A 15,633-nucleotide genomic window follows, 5' to 3' on the forward strand; every position below is an offset into this window, starting at 1 on the left:
AATGCTTAAAGTTACTTGGGGTTCAGATCACTAATGATCTGAAATGGAATATGCATATCCACGATGTTGTTAATATAGCCAGTAAGAGATTACAAATGTTGACATGTTTAAAAAGATTTGGAATGCCTTGTAACCATCTTCGTCAAATGTATATTAGCCACATAAGACCTGTAACTGAATATGCGTGTCCGGTATGGCACTCTGCCTTAACCATAGCGCAATCCATGGAGCTTGAATCTATACAGAAACGCGCATGTAGAATAATTCTCGGACAAAAATATGCATCTTATGATCAAGCAATTAAACTACTTAATCTTAAATTTTTAGATCAAAGAAGAGAAGATATTCTTCTTGATTTTGCTAAAAATCTTAACAAAATCGTCCCTAACGCACTTCCTAAATTGAGAGGCGAAACGTGTGGCAGGATACTTAGGAATGCTAATAAGAAGCAAAGTGAAATATATGGCAATACTAAAAGATTCAACAACTCATGTTTCCCAGCACTGTGTAGACTAATTAATAAACCAAAATAAACATATTTCGGGCATAAGAACAACAATAATAATAATAATAAGTAATAAGTACTTTCATCAGTTTTTTCCATGTGTAATATCTCCTTTTAAAAAATTTTTTTTTTTTTAACTTTTTAATGTTGTAAATTTTGATGTTTGAAAGCTTGTACCAATTATATATGTAAATCTCTCGCAATTCAGTTTTATTTTATATATACTGCAAAGAGAAATATTGGATAAAAGCAGAATGAATGAATGGTTGTCGTAGAGGCTCGTCAACTTCACACTACCTCGTAGACCTGATAAATTCTGTTGTATCTGACCTGGAGGGGTAGTAAATATTTAAACTTATGTGCTGTAGACTTTACCAAGGCTTTCGATCGTGTGATCATAATGTTGTCATAAATAAATTAATATCCATAGGAGTGAGGCCGTCCATTCTTCCTACCATTTGTAGTTTCCTCTTAAATCGCACATGCAATACCAAAGTTAAGGGAGCCACCTCTTCTAATTCTAATATTACTTGTTGGTCCCCTTCTCTTTTTGGTATTAGTCAATGATGTTGCTGAGGGAACTGACAGACGGTGGAAATATGTGGACGACCTCACTCTTAGTGAAGTGGTTAAAAGTAATGATAGACAATTATTGCAGGACTTGATACGATACGTATTCAACATTATTCATTTGTTCTATCGTAGTCTATCAAAGTAAAAAGCAGTCTTGTAATAAAAAAAAACAGCAAGCGAACTTAGTTGCCTAAGGCGGGTGGAAATATTCTTGCGGATTTCAAGTATATTCAAGTAATTTAATTTAAGTTATCGTTTCCCATTTAAATCTATGTCTTGTCTGATTGTAAAATATTTCATTATATGGACCAAAAAATTCGTTCATTCTGGCAATTAACGGCTCAGAAATATTAGGATAAAGTGATTTGCGACCTTTATTCTCACCAAGACATCGTGATTCTTTACCCCATCGCAGACAATAGTAACCTTTTGTTTCATTATAGTAGAAATTATCTGGAGAATAATAATCAGAAACCCCAAGAAATTGTTCGATTAACTTGACCTCTTTGTACGGGTCAGTAATTAATGCGTCTCCGTCCACAATGTGAAACTGACTCTTATTAAAGTATTGTTGCCATCGCGACAAATGCACGCAGTATATACTCGTCTGAATAGGCTTATAAAACTGGTCAACTTTACCGTTATCCATTACAAGTTCGGCAAAATTTTTAAACGGTGGTTTATCCTTATTATTATGTTTAACAACTGCTTGTATATAATCAGACACAACACGTATTGTAGGTTGCCTTACGATTACGATGATTTTCACCGATGCATTCATACGTTGCACTCTTTCCGGCGTTTTTTTACAAGTGAAGTATGCTGGTGTTTTTTCTATAGTAATTTGGTTTTTATGAGAAAACGGCATTTGTTTACGATACCATTCTAAACCTTTGGCGTAATTATCATCAAAATCAAAGAAATGAACTTCATTCAACGGTCGTACGATATCAGGGTGCATCCCCAGCATGTTGATCAGCGCCCTTGTTCCGCACTTCCGGACACCCACGATAATCACCTGCGGTAGTTTCTTCACGCGTTCGTGTTCGTGTTTGTTATTGGTTGAAACTTCCTGATACGCGTTACCATGGACGACTAGATTATATATTTCTTTTAGTTTCAATCTTCCCGTCGAGCGCCCTCCATTTAATATTGTTCCCGTGAGTACTTGCATAGATCTATTATTAGAGTCTGTCTGTGATATGTCGTTTAGTAAATTGTGCGAGTACGCGAGAGTGTTTTCGTCAACCTTTAGTGGTTGACGTCTAATTTGACGAATTTCATCTAAAGTAACGCTGGTCTTTGTGACGCTTAATGCGACCATCAATGCAAAGGACATGAGGATTGTCATTACCAGTAGCACTAGTTTGTTGATGCCTCGAATTCCAACTCGTTTGAATTTGCGACAGGTCATCGTTGTCAACATGAATCGCAAAACGGTATAACATTTGTAAATCTGAAATGATAAATAAAACAGTTTTGATAACAATAGCCTATAAATAAATTATAATGCTCTGTCTACACTATCAAACTTTATTAGAACGTAATGTGCCCATAGACATGATGACGTCATATCACTACCATATTTAGGTATATAACTACCATATTTACGTACATCACACTTATTTTGTCAAATAAGTATAGACAGATCTTTAATAAATATGATGACGTCACAATGCGCGCAATGAGATGACACGTCCAGCCAAGTAGGCCCATTGTTACCTTAAATTTAAATACGTTTTTGTTGTTTATCATAATTAGTATACTTCGAAAACAAATTTGTGGACAAAATATTTATTGTTATTGTGTATATGAAAAGGAAATGTGATGCTTATCCAGGGTCGTACAATTGGTTTGTTTTGTATCAGAAGAAACCAAATCTATGGAGGTTATAAAATAAAAGGAAGGAAGTGAATCTAGATGATCCTTTTGTTGACTACGACGACATCCCTGACAACATTGATTTGTTTCTTTCCTGGTTGGATCATATACTTTTTATTAATATGTAGTTTCAACTTTGACCTGTTTAATGAACTGGCGAAATGTTAAACTTCAATCATTTCTAAGTAATTATTAAGCTACCTGATCACCTTTGTCTCTGCGACGATGGCGACAACCAAAATGCCAAAATAAATTTCCAATGATTTATTATGTTATTTCATGTCGTGTCTATGGCCTATGGTAAGTTTCTGGCAAAGCTTCTTTCCTATTAGGATGATGTAACACAAGAAAGGTGTACGCACGCGCAGTAGAACGCAAATAATTCAACCAATCACTGAACGGATCATCCGAACTGTCGCTGGTGATTGGTGAAATAGATTGTGGGTTGCGCGTAAGTTGGAACCGAGCTTAATTAAATTATAAGATAAGATACCACTCACCACCTGCGTGAATATTACACAGTATTACGTAACATTATTCTTGTCGTACAAGACATCGGCGAGAAACTGAACAACAGACCACGAGTCATTTCAGCTACATACATCCAAAACATGATTCTGAAAAAGAAAATAATTGCTAAATTAGGAGAAAGAAAAGAAGGTTTTAAAGACATTTTTAATGAAAATTTCCGATTCAGCAGCGTTAACTTTTAAATATCAGACGAATCAGTCATGGTTTTCTTGTCATATCAGTGGCGCTCATGCAGCAGACGCTAAATTGAAGTCCATTAATAATTTGTAAAAACAATTTGTTCCAGCAAGATGTTTTTGTAAAATGTCTAAACGTAAAAATGAGACAAACGGCCCGTAACAATAATATGCTAAAACATAATGTGCTATAAATGAACAGAAATAATAACTCTGACATTAATGACATTTTATTATCGGACATTTTAAATGATTGTTCATTTTTATCGTCATCAGCAAATTGGGTACAAAGAATATTTAAAATGCAGATAGGATGCGTTGGCGGATAAGTGTTAAGACTCAAAATAAAGCGTGGTTCCAACTAGCGACGCAAGAACGTACGCGCAACGCAAGCGAGTTGACCAATGATAAGCCACAGTTCGAATAATCCATCGCTTGTGATTGGTCAAATCACTTACGTTGCGTTAAGTTCTTGCGTTGCGTCGCTAGTGGGAACCAAGCTTAAAATACACATAGGCCTTCACATGATTCTTATAGCACACATGCAAACGCAGCATTTTTTTGTCAAATGTAGGACACATTAGTGCCTGACATGTATTCTAAAAGAGAACAGATTATGTGAACGTTTTGACGCCATTATTCTACGTATTGATGTGATATTGGTTTACTTGTCCTAATGATTACTTTCAGTTTTTATATTATCGCAACACAGACAAGAAATTTGACATTTGGCTTTAAAAAAGCGGTAATTGAAATGAAACGATGAGTTTACGCATGCGCATTATGCTACGCGAGTACTTTGGCCAATCACAACCACAGTGTGGATAATTATTCGCTTGTGATTGGTCAAATTATACGTCTTGCGTGTACATCGATGCATTGTACTGCTGTAGTGTGAATCACGCGTTATAGCGAAACGTATATTGTGTCATTATGCTTGGTTCCCATTAGAGACGCAACACATGACGTAACGCTGAGTTGACCAATCTCATGCGATGGATTATTCGCTTGTGATTGCTAATGGGTTTGCCCATGGGTGTATCATCAATGAAATCATGAACCAAATCGAGGATGGGCGTCGTCATGCGCCATCTTGGTTTTTACATAATTCAATCCAATTGAAAAAGGTCTTCTGGGAATTGATGATCATCACAATAAATATTAACGTCATATTTTCATTAAACTTAAAATAACACTTGAAAGTGTACATATGTTATAACGATCGATCGTCTGCTTACATCCATGCAAATCTCTTAAGGTTTTGATGGAATGAAAAAAATTCAGGTTATTGTACAAGCAAACACAATAATGATATAAAAACTAGAAATATTGTTTAATGTTTGGTTTGTCAGCCAAAGCTTGGTTTTCACCTGGACGCAACGTGGTGGCGTAGCATGCACAACGCAGTGAATTGACCAATCATAAGCAACAACTTTGATGATCCATCGCGTCGTGATTGGTAAAAAAATTACCTGTCATGCACGTTTTGTTCCTTACGCGTTGCTCATACTTCCACATGGGAACCTAGCTATGGTTTTAACTTTTGTATTGTGAAATGTTACGGTTTCAGCCTGCTGGCTATTTGTGGCATTGTTCGTCTGTTTTGGAATAAATATACCTGAATTATTACAAAATTCGGAATCATTTTTACTGGTTATTAACAGTATTGACTCTTTATTTCGACTTTATGGTGATAAAAGTCTCTGAAGCTGAATCTTACGGCTAACTCCTGATATTCACGAGCAAACATCATACACTTCAGACTGCCAAAATTGGTGTTATTAATAAACCAACTATTTTTCCCGTGATTCAAATAAATTGAAAGCAATAAGAAATGGGACATACATTTCATTTCATCCTACCAGGCTGATATGTATCATATGACCTGTGACTGAAAGGTTAACAAGCAATAATAGTCATTCTTCATGGCCTACAACAACGATACCATAATATATTTAAACCAATATATGCCGGGCACATTTGACCATGGAAATTGAAAACAGAAAACACATAGTCACCTACAGGTAATATGAATTGGTAGACGGTTGTCTATTCTCATAACTTTTATATCTTCCGCCGGATGCTGATACAACGGCTTTCATTATCAATACGGCGTTCTTTAAACCAATGCAACACTTAGAACATGGACCTATTTAGAAGATCCTTTGTAAAGTATTTTTATAAATGTTGTCCGGAATAAATCCCGGAGCTTTGACCAGACTTGAACTCACAAAGGTGAATAGAAGTATTCTAACACATTAAACGTTCTCCTTTCAACATAACGTTTAATTGTTGTTAGGAAATATCCAAAAACTCTCCTCATACCAAAAATTAACTGATTCTAAATCAATAAATATTGTTGAACTGTAGCTATAAACAAGAGAAACATTTATTTTTCTGAGACATATTTTTGCAATTCCTAAAATGTGAATGGGAATATATAAAAAAACAGAAAACTAGTTTTAATTTGGACGAAAGGACTACTAAATGTCTGATTGAACTAATAATTTCCCAAAAGATTTGTCCATATGACACCGACATAAACGTAATCGATTTGTTTTGTACTATATTTTATAGGTTAATAATGACTAGATAGAATCTTAATGGACATCGCTGTCATACGGTTTTCTTAGAAACTAACCATGTTCATCACACGGCAGCTAACATTAGAAATTGCTAATTAAAGCTGTAATGATTGGTTCCCCGCGACGCAACGTAAGGTCGTCAACGTAACGCAACGTAAATTCGACCAATCACAGACGACAGATCTGAACTGTAACGTACGATTAGCCAAAAGCTTGGTAATAATTCGTTCTTGAGTTGGGTTCCTAAATCGTGGTTCCCAATAGAACGCAACGCAGCGACGTATCGACGCAAAGTGATGTATTGCGTAATCACAAGTGGGAACCGACGACGCATAGTGCTGCAAACAGGTTTGATTTCACGCAGGCGGGGGAAAACACAATTATTAGAAGGGAATTTGCTTACGTTGCGTAGATTGCGTTACGTTGCGTCGCTAGTGGGAACCAAGCTTAACGCTTGCTTCTCGCTCTGGACGCAACGCAAGTAATTTGACCAATCACAGTGCACTTAGTACGTCATCCTTGTGTTATGTCATAGTGGGAACCAAGCTGCTATGCAAAGCAAGATTTAGAAAGTTAGCAGTTTTGATAATTTTTAACAATAAACTAAAATATCTATAAAGGCAAAACATCACGTGGTTTTTAAAGTAAAGTACAGTATACGAATAAGCAGTTATTAGCGTTATCCTGGTTTCGCAATTTAATTGTAGCGAATGTTCTTAGAAATGGACAGACATCACTTTATAAATGTGATTTATGTGTTCTTTTATAGTAAACTCTAAATTGTTAGAGTTGTTAGTTTCTTTAATCGCAGTAAATTTATATACAGTAGACAGTTGAAATTGCCGTACTACAGGCGTGTTTATCTCTCTCATTAAATTAATTCCATTTCCCCATCGGCGACTGCGATTTTCACTTTTGCAAATCTTTTTGATACAGTGTTAAAACGATATTTCCTCGTATACCAGTAGTCAATAGAGTAGAAAGCGTGGAGTTCAATGGAACGAACTATTCAATGGTGATATTTTCCTGTGCATGGAACAATTTGTAGTCTGCCCTGCTGCATTTAATTCTAAATCAAGTAATGAGTTTAAAACGCAAGAATAAGGTACTCCACCAGAGAGATCCCAAATAAACGAAGACATGATGTGTACAAAAGTTAGGATGATTCGATCAAATGACTATGATCACCATGCAGTATATTAATTGTTTAAAATGTCATCTAAAGATCATGGTATTAGGCCTACTTGACAATGGTGTTCGTGAAGCCCTTTTATTCTATTAGTCTATTTGTTATTCAAGCATATAAATTGAACACAAATGCAATTGGAAGGCTTTTCTTGAAATAACTTTGAGTTACGAGTTGTGAGTGGTAGTACTTTTAAATCTAAACAAAACATATGCTGTTTCTAATTAATGTTGCAATGCTTCTTGTTTGAATATCGCGCATAAACCTTTGACCTTAAATCAGATCCGATATAATATTTTAATTAGTGTATTGGTTGCGTTATTTGCATTGACATAAATATTAGATTTTTGTTATTCCCTTTTTTAGGTTGACTCTTCTCGGTGGTAGGTTAAAGTCAATTATTAAATTATAACAAGCCTTCAAATAGCCTACTTGAAAACAGTTTGAGACCCATGTTATATAATAAACCTGCCTCATTATAGTTGAAGACTATTTTATTCATGCTTAAACACATTAATTGGTATTTCAATTGGGATGACACTTGTATGAACATGTCATTACAACGGGCATTACAAATTACGATGCAATAAGTTTACCTTAATTTGTTTTGAGGTTTCTGGAAGCGCGCACACGTGTTCCCATTATAGAGTAGACGCCTTCTCAACAACCTTTCAAACTACACTATGGGGCGCCATACGTTTGAAGAAATTATAAAGACGTCAAAATTGACACTTGTATTCTTGATTGTATTTATTTGGTTTAAAACGTGAATAAAATGACACACAAAAAAATTGTACAGTATAAAAATGAAGCTAATTTAACCAAGGTTTGCGGTTTTTTTTTTAGATGGTCTTCTTTTCGAGGTTTTTACGGAGGCCCGGCTGTGCCAACGCGCGCAGATGTATAGTGAATCTTCGTGACACATAGTCGACCCTAGTGTCTCTATTATGACATCAAAAACAACATATTAGTCGAACGTTAAAATTATTACTATGCAAGCGATACAACGTAGGAAGATATTAATATTATTCTTTGCAAATCTACATCAACATACGAAGAATAAATGTAAGCTTAGTTATATTTTTAGCATCATAACATTATAAAGGTCGTTGTGTGTCTCACCTAGGTTCAGGCGGCGTTTGATCGCAGACATAAACTTCCTTTATTCGTTAAAATAATGATGATGAAAGCCAAAATCAGCTGCTATCCTCACGTGAAGTAGGCCTAATCTTTCCACCTCTTTCTTTCAACATTACGCGCGCAATGTGATACATGAATTACGGGCATGACAAAGTAGGTATATGTTTCGTTCATGTTTGAACATGACCTTTGTCAAAATAGTGTGACCCTCTCTCAGTTCTGTGTCCCGTTGCATACTTTCATTTTCAGAGCATCATGTCTCGTAAATATGTATAACGTCTTGTTTAACTGTCAAACTCGTACGTGTAACAACTATACGAAGCAATCAAACGCTAATTAAATCACACTTTGATCATTTTCTTTGTCTTGGTTATTTTTTTTTTCGTTCGTTTTGATGCTTTTTGTTAAAATATGTGCAAATGTCACGGTTTACGCCAGTGAGTAATTGCCACGAAGAGCACTGATTATTTCAATGAGAAGAAATCGCGTTCGTTATAAATATTAGCGGTATTGTAAAAACACGATGACGACGTTTCATAGTTTATAGCATTATTCGGGCTGGTGATAAATATAGACTTATTAAAAGAAAGAAGATATTGAAAACAACTTTATTTCGAATGAAAGCCAGAATATAATGTCCTTTTACAGAATAAAAAATAATATAATATACCGGTGTGTGACGTGTGGATAACGTATAATAACGTAATGGAATATACGCATATCATCGGGGAATGGCAATACATTTCTGATTCTCCTGTTTCTCCACTCCCTGAGACTGAGATGAGACTTGGCGCATAATACTCAATAGTTTGTCCATCCTTTAAATGAGATCTTGTGCAATGTATAATAAACAATAGTATGTCCATCCTATTACTGTATTGACAGAGTTGCTTTTAGATGTTTGAAATAAAAATAGATGCAAAGGGGAAATAGTATATAAAAAAAACAATAAACAGAATCACGTCAAGTCAGTTTCGTCTAGAAAACTGCTATCTTGTTGAACATTATACTTAGGCCTATTGATTGTGTTCTATTGTCATATAATTATATTGCTCTCCATATAACACATAAGAGAAACACGTGGAAAGCAGATGATAAACCTCAAAAGCAGCTTAGCTTAACAACTACGATAATGATAATCTACATATAGAAAGTACTAATTCAATAGCCCTAACAGTATTTCAAATGTATACAGATGCTTCTACACACAATTTTTTCTCCACGCTTTATCAGCACCTATACCATGATTAATCGTGACAACGGTACGGATGACGTGAGTCTATTGTAGGCATATTTCAAGTGAACACTAATTACCTAAAATCAATCGAGAGACATCGCGAGCTGAATGCGTAACCAGTCTGTCGGTAGTTTGCATATAAAATAGATATTATTTCAATAATAAAAACGATCATTGACGAATACGCGCTAAAGTGGATAGAAAGGTTATGGTTGACATCGTGAAGTGTAATTTATTTTAATAATTAAAAATACAATTAATCTTCCAGAAAAATTAACCACCTATAACGTACTGTGTATCCACTAGGCCTACTTGAGGCAATTGTAATATATCGCTCACTGCTGGCCAATAAAAGTAACGCTTACGCATTCAGTAAGCTCTGTCTACACTATCAAACTAGTTTGACAAAAAAAGTGTGTTGTGCCCAAATATGGTAGTGATAATATGCTCGAATATGGTAGTGATATGCTTAAATATGGTAGTGATATGCTCGAATATGGATACATCACATAACAGTTCTATAGACAGAGCGTAAAACTAGAACGATCTTGCTTTAAAGCTTGGTTCCCACTAGATACACAACGTAACGCAACCTACACAACGTAAGAAAATTCCCTTCCAGTAATTGTGTTTTCCCCCGCCTGCGTGAAATCAAACCTACGATGTTTGCAGCACTGATGCGTCGTCGGTTCCCACTTGTGATTACGCAATACAGCACTTTGCGTCAATATTCATGAAACTAATTCAAAATGTTCGTTTCGATCAGTCGGTTGCAATACGTCAGTCTACTCTTTTGAAAGATGAGTTTAAATTTAAAAAATAATTAAAAACAATTCAAGAATGATCCTAAAGCTTGGTTCCCACTAGCGACGCAACGTAACGCAAACTTACGCAACGTAACAAAATGCCCTTCCAATAATTGTGTTTGCCCCCGCATGCGTGAAATCAAACATGCTTGTCGCGCGTCAACGTTAGCATGCCGTAGACTTTGACCTGGTTCACCCGGCGTACTTTTGAGTACGCGCTGTGTTATGTTACGTTTTCCAGCGGTGTTCTTTTACCTTGCGTTGTTGCGTGAAATCCCGTAGCGATGTTTGCAGCACTGTTACGTCGTCGGTTCCCACTTGTGATTACGCAATACAGCACTTTGCGTACAGTCGATACGTCGCTGCGTTGCGTTGCGTTCTAGTGGGAACCACGCTTTAACTAACCGTCGTACAGTAGGCCTAAACTCACTCATTTGGAGGCCTCTGTGTCTGTATGTTATAATTATCATTATTAATGTTTTCTTATCTACATTTACAGACATCGAATGTGAAAGACGGATATTGTTGAGTTTCTATAATAATTATTGTGTTGAAGGTTGAAAGTGGTACACATAAAAGGTAACTCGACTTGTTGATCTCCCTGTATTAACCGTCATTTAAAACCATTTTTTCTCTCAAGCTTACGCCAACAAATGTCAATTTTAAGCAAGTCAGATGAGCACGATCAAAGGCATGCAAGCGGCATGTACTTACTTAACGTAAAAAAATCTAAGAACTCACCAGTTTCATGCTAAATTCAGTGGCGAAGATCCTGGCATGTTGATCCTGATAAATTGATAGCGGATAAAGTCACACTCGCGTAAGTGTTAACAAAATCGTGATACTACTGGTATCAACAACCTACCGAACAAAGTTCAATGTTATCGTCGGTTCAGAAAATAAAACATATTCTCCTCGATAATGTTATGAATCATTGATTCTGTAATGTATATGGAGCTCATCGTAGTTGATAAAACATAGTTCAACAAAATGATCGACTTGTACAGCAGCAGGATATCACGTCGGTCCTGACTTCCTGACTACAGGAAGAGTTTGTGGAGCTAAGTGCCTGTTGCCCTAAGCTTCAAGTTCCATGAGACGCCCTCATAGGTACGACGCTGTGTCGATAATGGCTTGTATGGTTGTCATGCTGACAATATATTAATAGACCTGATGTCTTTAAAGTGATTTAAATAGTTGCATAAGATTAATTATGCACGCATGCCTACAGCATGAAACAAGTATTTATGCCTAATCAACAAAGCGGCACGACAATGGATGACACGGCGTAAATGATGCAAAACGCGTCATGGAACAACAAACGCAAGAAAACTAAAGCGTGGTTTCCACTAGCGACACAACGCAACGCAGAGCAACGTATTGAGGACGCAAAGTGCTGTATTGCGTAATCACAAGTGGGAACCGGCCGACGACGCATCAGTGCTGCGAACATCGCGCAGCAATTATTGGAAGGGCATTATGTTACGCTGCGTAGGTTACGTTGCGTCACTAGTGGGAACCACGCCTAAAGAGCACACTAATTAAAATCAATATAGGCCTATATCGTATCGTAATTCAAATAATTTAAAATTCTATTTATCCTATTGTCACAGTCTATTGAATCTTCGATTCATAAACAGGAGGATAATCTGGCTATAAGTAAAATTGTTTGACATTTTCCGGCCAATTTCATTTTTAAACCTTGCTCTCAAAACTATCCCATCTGCAATATCTGTAAGTTTTCAAATTAAAATTCACACAAAATAAAAATCCTCGAAATAATTAAATTGTCATAATGATACGATGATTTTGGCCGGATGTATAAAGGACATATCACAATGCAGAGCTACAGAGTTATCAGCGAATAAGATTAAAGGTGTTTTTACGGTGAAGAAATGTCGTAGTTAAGGTAAGCTTAGTTCCCACTAGGACGCAACGCAAGGACGAAATAAGGGGTGGAGGGGAAGGAAGAGAGATAGATAGAAGGAGAGGTTAGAGGAAGTAGGCTACAAAATGGATACGCCGTTCATCATGCATGTGATATTTATCTCGTGGTGGTAAAAAACCGGTTACGAGAACTTACTAATAACTCAGGACAAAGATATACAAAATATATTATTTGCGCATGGATATTATACTGTATAAGCAGCCCAGTTCATTATCGGGACTACTGACTGTATCGGTTTAAACAACGTTCATCCTTCTTGGTCGTCTCCGTCGCCCAAAACGAAAGGTTCGCTCATCATCTACGCGATTGTGATTTTATGTTCTTCTTTATAAACATTATTTATTTTTGCAATACAAACAATTATTATATGTTAGTAAGCCTTGCTTTTCAATTGATTAATTTGACCCTTTTGAGTATAAATATCTTTATAATTTATAAAAAAAACAATTAACTATCTAACCGTTTAAAAGAAATTGAAGTATTTCTGAATAGCAATCGATCGTCAAACTGTCTGAGAAATGTATTGCACAAAGTAGGCTTCCTATGCATAAGAATAAAAAGAAAACAAACCATCTTTTTACTATTTTTTAGTTATATATTTACATAAATGAGTTACTGTTGTCTGTTTGTTTTAGAGTTGTTGCTGTATGTATGTATACTCTGATATTTTAATAATGATATCTCTAACTCAAGAAGACAAACAGTGCTTCTGCTAATACGCCCACGTGTCATTCCGGCGATGTGTCAATAATTACGAAAACTGTAATTATCCTATAATATTGTTACTTACCGTCATGGCAGGTGATTTTTCTAATATTTCTTTATTTATACAAAAGGTTAATGAAGCCATTTCCAAATAAAACATCTTGATGAGATAATGATACGCGCGTACATTGTAATTACGTCACGCCATTAGACTACATTGTTAATTAAAATGAGCATTGTAAAATTGTTATGAAGTTTCTGAGAAATAAAAATGAATACATTATGTTGATTTTTACTTAAATGTTATGCTAGAATTATACTATAAATGAGAGTAAGCATCTAAAAATATCGAATAGAAGCGCCGCCTCGTTCTACAGTAAGAGGTGATGTTTTAACGAGCGAACTGGATTGCATTTTACGATGTTAACTTAATAAGCGTAATCTATATTCTACATCAATTGCAAATGTTTTGATACGAAACGTGCTTATGGTTCTTTTCTGTCCAGTCACATTTAAAAAATACTAAATGAGCAGTAAAAACTCCATCAAACACAAAAACATTGTGGCGTTATAAACGTATCTCATGGGATGATAGTCATTCTATCCATAAGGCTGTTATGAGAATTGAAACAACAGTAAAATGGGCGAGTAGATCTATGATTGGTTGAACGTCGCGCGACGTGCACGCCACGCACAGTACGTAAAATAATATAAACCAATCATGGGTGAGATCTATGGCGCGACGTTCACACACAGTACGTAAAATAAGGTAAACCAATCATGGGCGAGTAGATCTATGATTCGTTTAACGTCACGCGACGTGCACGCACGGTACGTAAAATAATGTAAACCAATCATGGGCAAGATATGATTGAGAAAACGTCACGCGACGTGCACGCACAGTACGTAACATATAATGTAAACCAACCATGTAAGTGAATAACAGCAATTAACACTGTAGGCCTAAACTAAACTAAATTTTACATTAAACACTTTCATTTTAAGGCACTTTGTAGACATATTTAATTTAAATCAATAAAAGTGTATTACAGCAGTATGCCTGTGTATTGTGTATGAGACAAATATATAGCTTACCTTCTGTGACGACATGAAGTAAACGAATATATATTTATATCCATTCCTATTCTTCTAATTACAGAGTTATCAGACAACACCAAGTTTTGTCAGACTTGCTATCCCAAAATGCACTGCTGCCTCTGAATGGTCAACTGTGGTCCGCCGCTGTTGTAACACGCGCGTGACATGATGTAATTAAATGGAAGAAGAATATACTAAATTTACACGTTTATTTGAAGCAGACAAACGGACAACACGTCAACAACACGTCAACATGTAATGTAACTCATCAATCTATAGAACTGGAAAAAAAAAAACCTGCTTTCCATGACAAGTCAATTCTCATGGCACGTAAACTTACAGTTATAATTATAAACACATAGCAAACATGAGGAAAATACATTAATAGGTCTATAAATAAATTAAATTATTAATTTCATTTTACATGACATAAATTATTAAAAACCGACTCATTTTAATTAGGCTGCTATAGTGTTGCTCGAAGCAAGGCATTGCCATTGATAAACAATTAAACACATGTTCAATCATGACTCCATCTTTCTTTTGAGTTGTATAGTTTTGTAACAAACTGCAATATTAGTCCCACTTCTCGATTGAAATGTATTGTTTGTTTATTAGTTCCTCCATTCCATGCTGTTTTCATCATCTAATGAAGCTTGGTTCCCATTGGACAAAACGCAAAGACGAAGCCCAACGTAAATTGATTGACCAATCCCAAGCGATAGATTATTATCCAAACTACCGCTTATCATTGGTCAGTTCGTTTGCGTTGCGCTTTCGTCCTTGCCTTGCATCTCCTAGTGGGGACAGCTAGCCGAATAAAAGAACATTTCATTCAAATCAGAGGTTTTATTTACATACATTTTTATTAGGCTAATTGCTAGTCATAATGTAAGCCTAATTATGGCCTAGTGGGTGGATGAACTGAATTGAAATATTTTATTTATACTGGGTGACATCTTCAGTCAAAGACTGGTCTTCCAAAGGGCCTAGTTATGATCAGTGGCTGTGATGTGCTAGTACACCGGGGTAACCCCCTACTTGTATCGAAAGATGTAGGCCTACTATAGGTTCATTAATGGAAATGTATAGATATAAATTGGCAATCTTACCTATATTTGTCGTCAAACCTTTGAAACCTCGTCATTGGCATAAACTGAACAAGCACAGCTATGAAAATACATTTTTATAATGTCCATGCACGACGGAAGTGCTTCAGGCAGTTAGAAATATGAAAAAAAAAAAGAGTTTCTATTATAGCT

At 35.8% G+C, this 15,633-nt stretch overlaps 1 protein-coding gene and 1 long non-coding RNA gene across 2 annotated transcripts; one reads left to right on the forward strand and one right to left on the reverse strand.

Annotated features, from left to right (window-relative positions):
* Positions 1-427: 427 nt before the first annotated feature.
* Positions 428-13,091, reverse strand: LOC140062316 (heparan sulfate glucosamine 3-O-sulfotransferase 1-like). Its single transcript, XM_072108474.1, has 4 exons — positions 13,029-13,091; positions 11,362-11,481; positions 3,460-3,576; positions 428-2,534 (listed from the first exon to the last, which is right to left on the reverse strand). The coding sequence occupies exon 4, from the start codon at positions 2,502-2,504 to the stop codon at positions 1,323-1,325; it is 1,182 nt and encodes a 393-aa protein (XP_071964575.1). The 5' UTR covers positions 2,505-2,534; positions 3,460-3,576; positions 11,362-11,481; positions 13,029-13,091; the 3' UTR covers positions 428-1,322.
* LOC140062317 (uncharacterized) lies at positions 8,446-14,513 on the forward strand. The gene is made up of 3 exons (XR_011847469.1): positions 8,446-8,502; positions 11,120-11,199; positions 14,433-14,513. It is a non-coding gene; the product is annotated as an uncharacterized lncRNA (long non-coding RNA).
* The last annotated feature ends 1,120 nt before the right edge of the window (positions 14,514-15,633 follow it).

Source organism: Antedon mediterranea, chromosome 11, assembly GCF_964355755.1.
Source record: "Antedon mediterranea chromosome 11, ecAntMedi1.1, whole genome shotgun sequence".
Taxonomy (NCBI): domain Eukaryota; kingdom Metazoa; phylum Echinodermata; class Crinoidea; order Comatulida; family Antedonidae; genus Antedon; species Antedon mediterranea.

What these genes read in the sequence shown, in the direction of transcription:
- LOC140062316 (XM_072108474.1), bottom strand. Translation starts at nt 2,504, where the DNA reads ATGTTGACAACGATGACCTGTCGCAAATTCAAACGAGTTGGAATTCGA.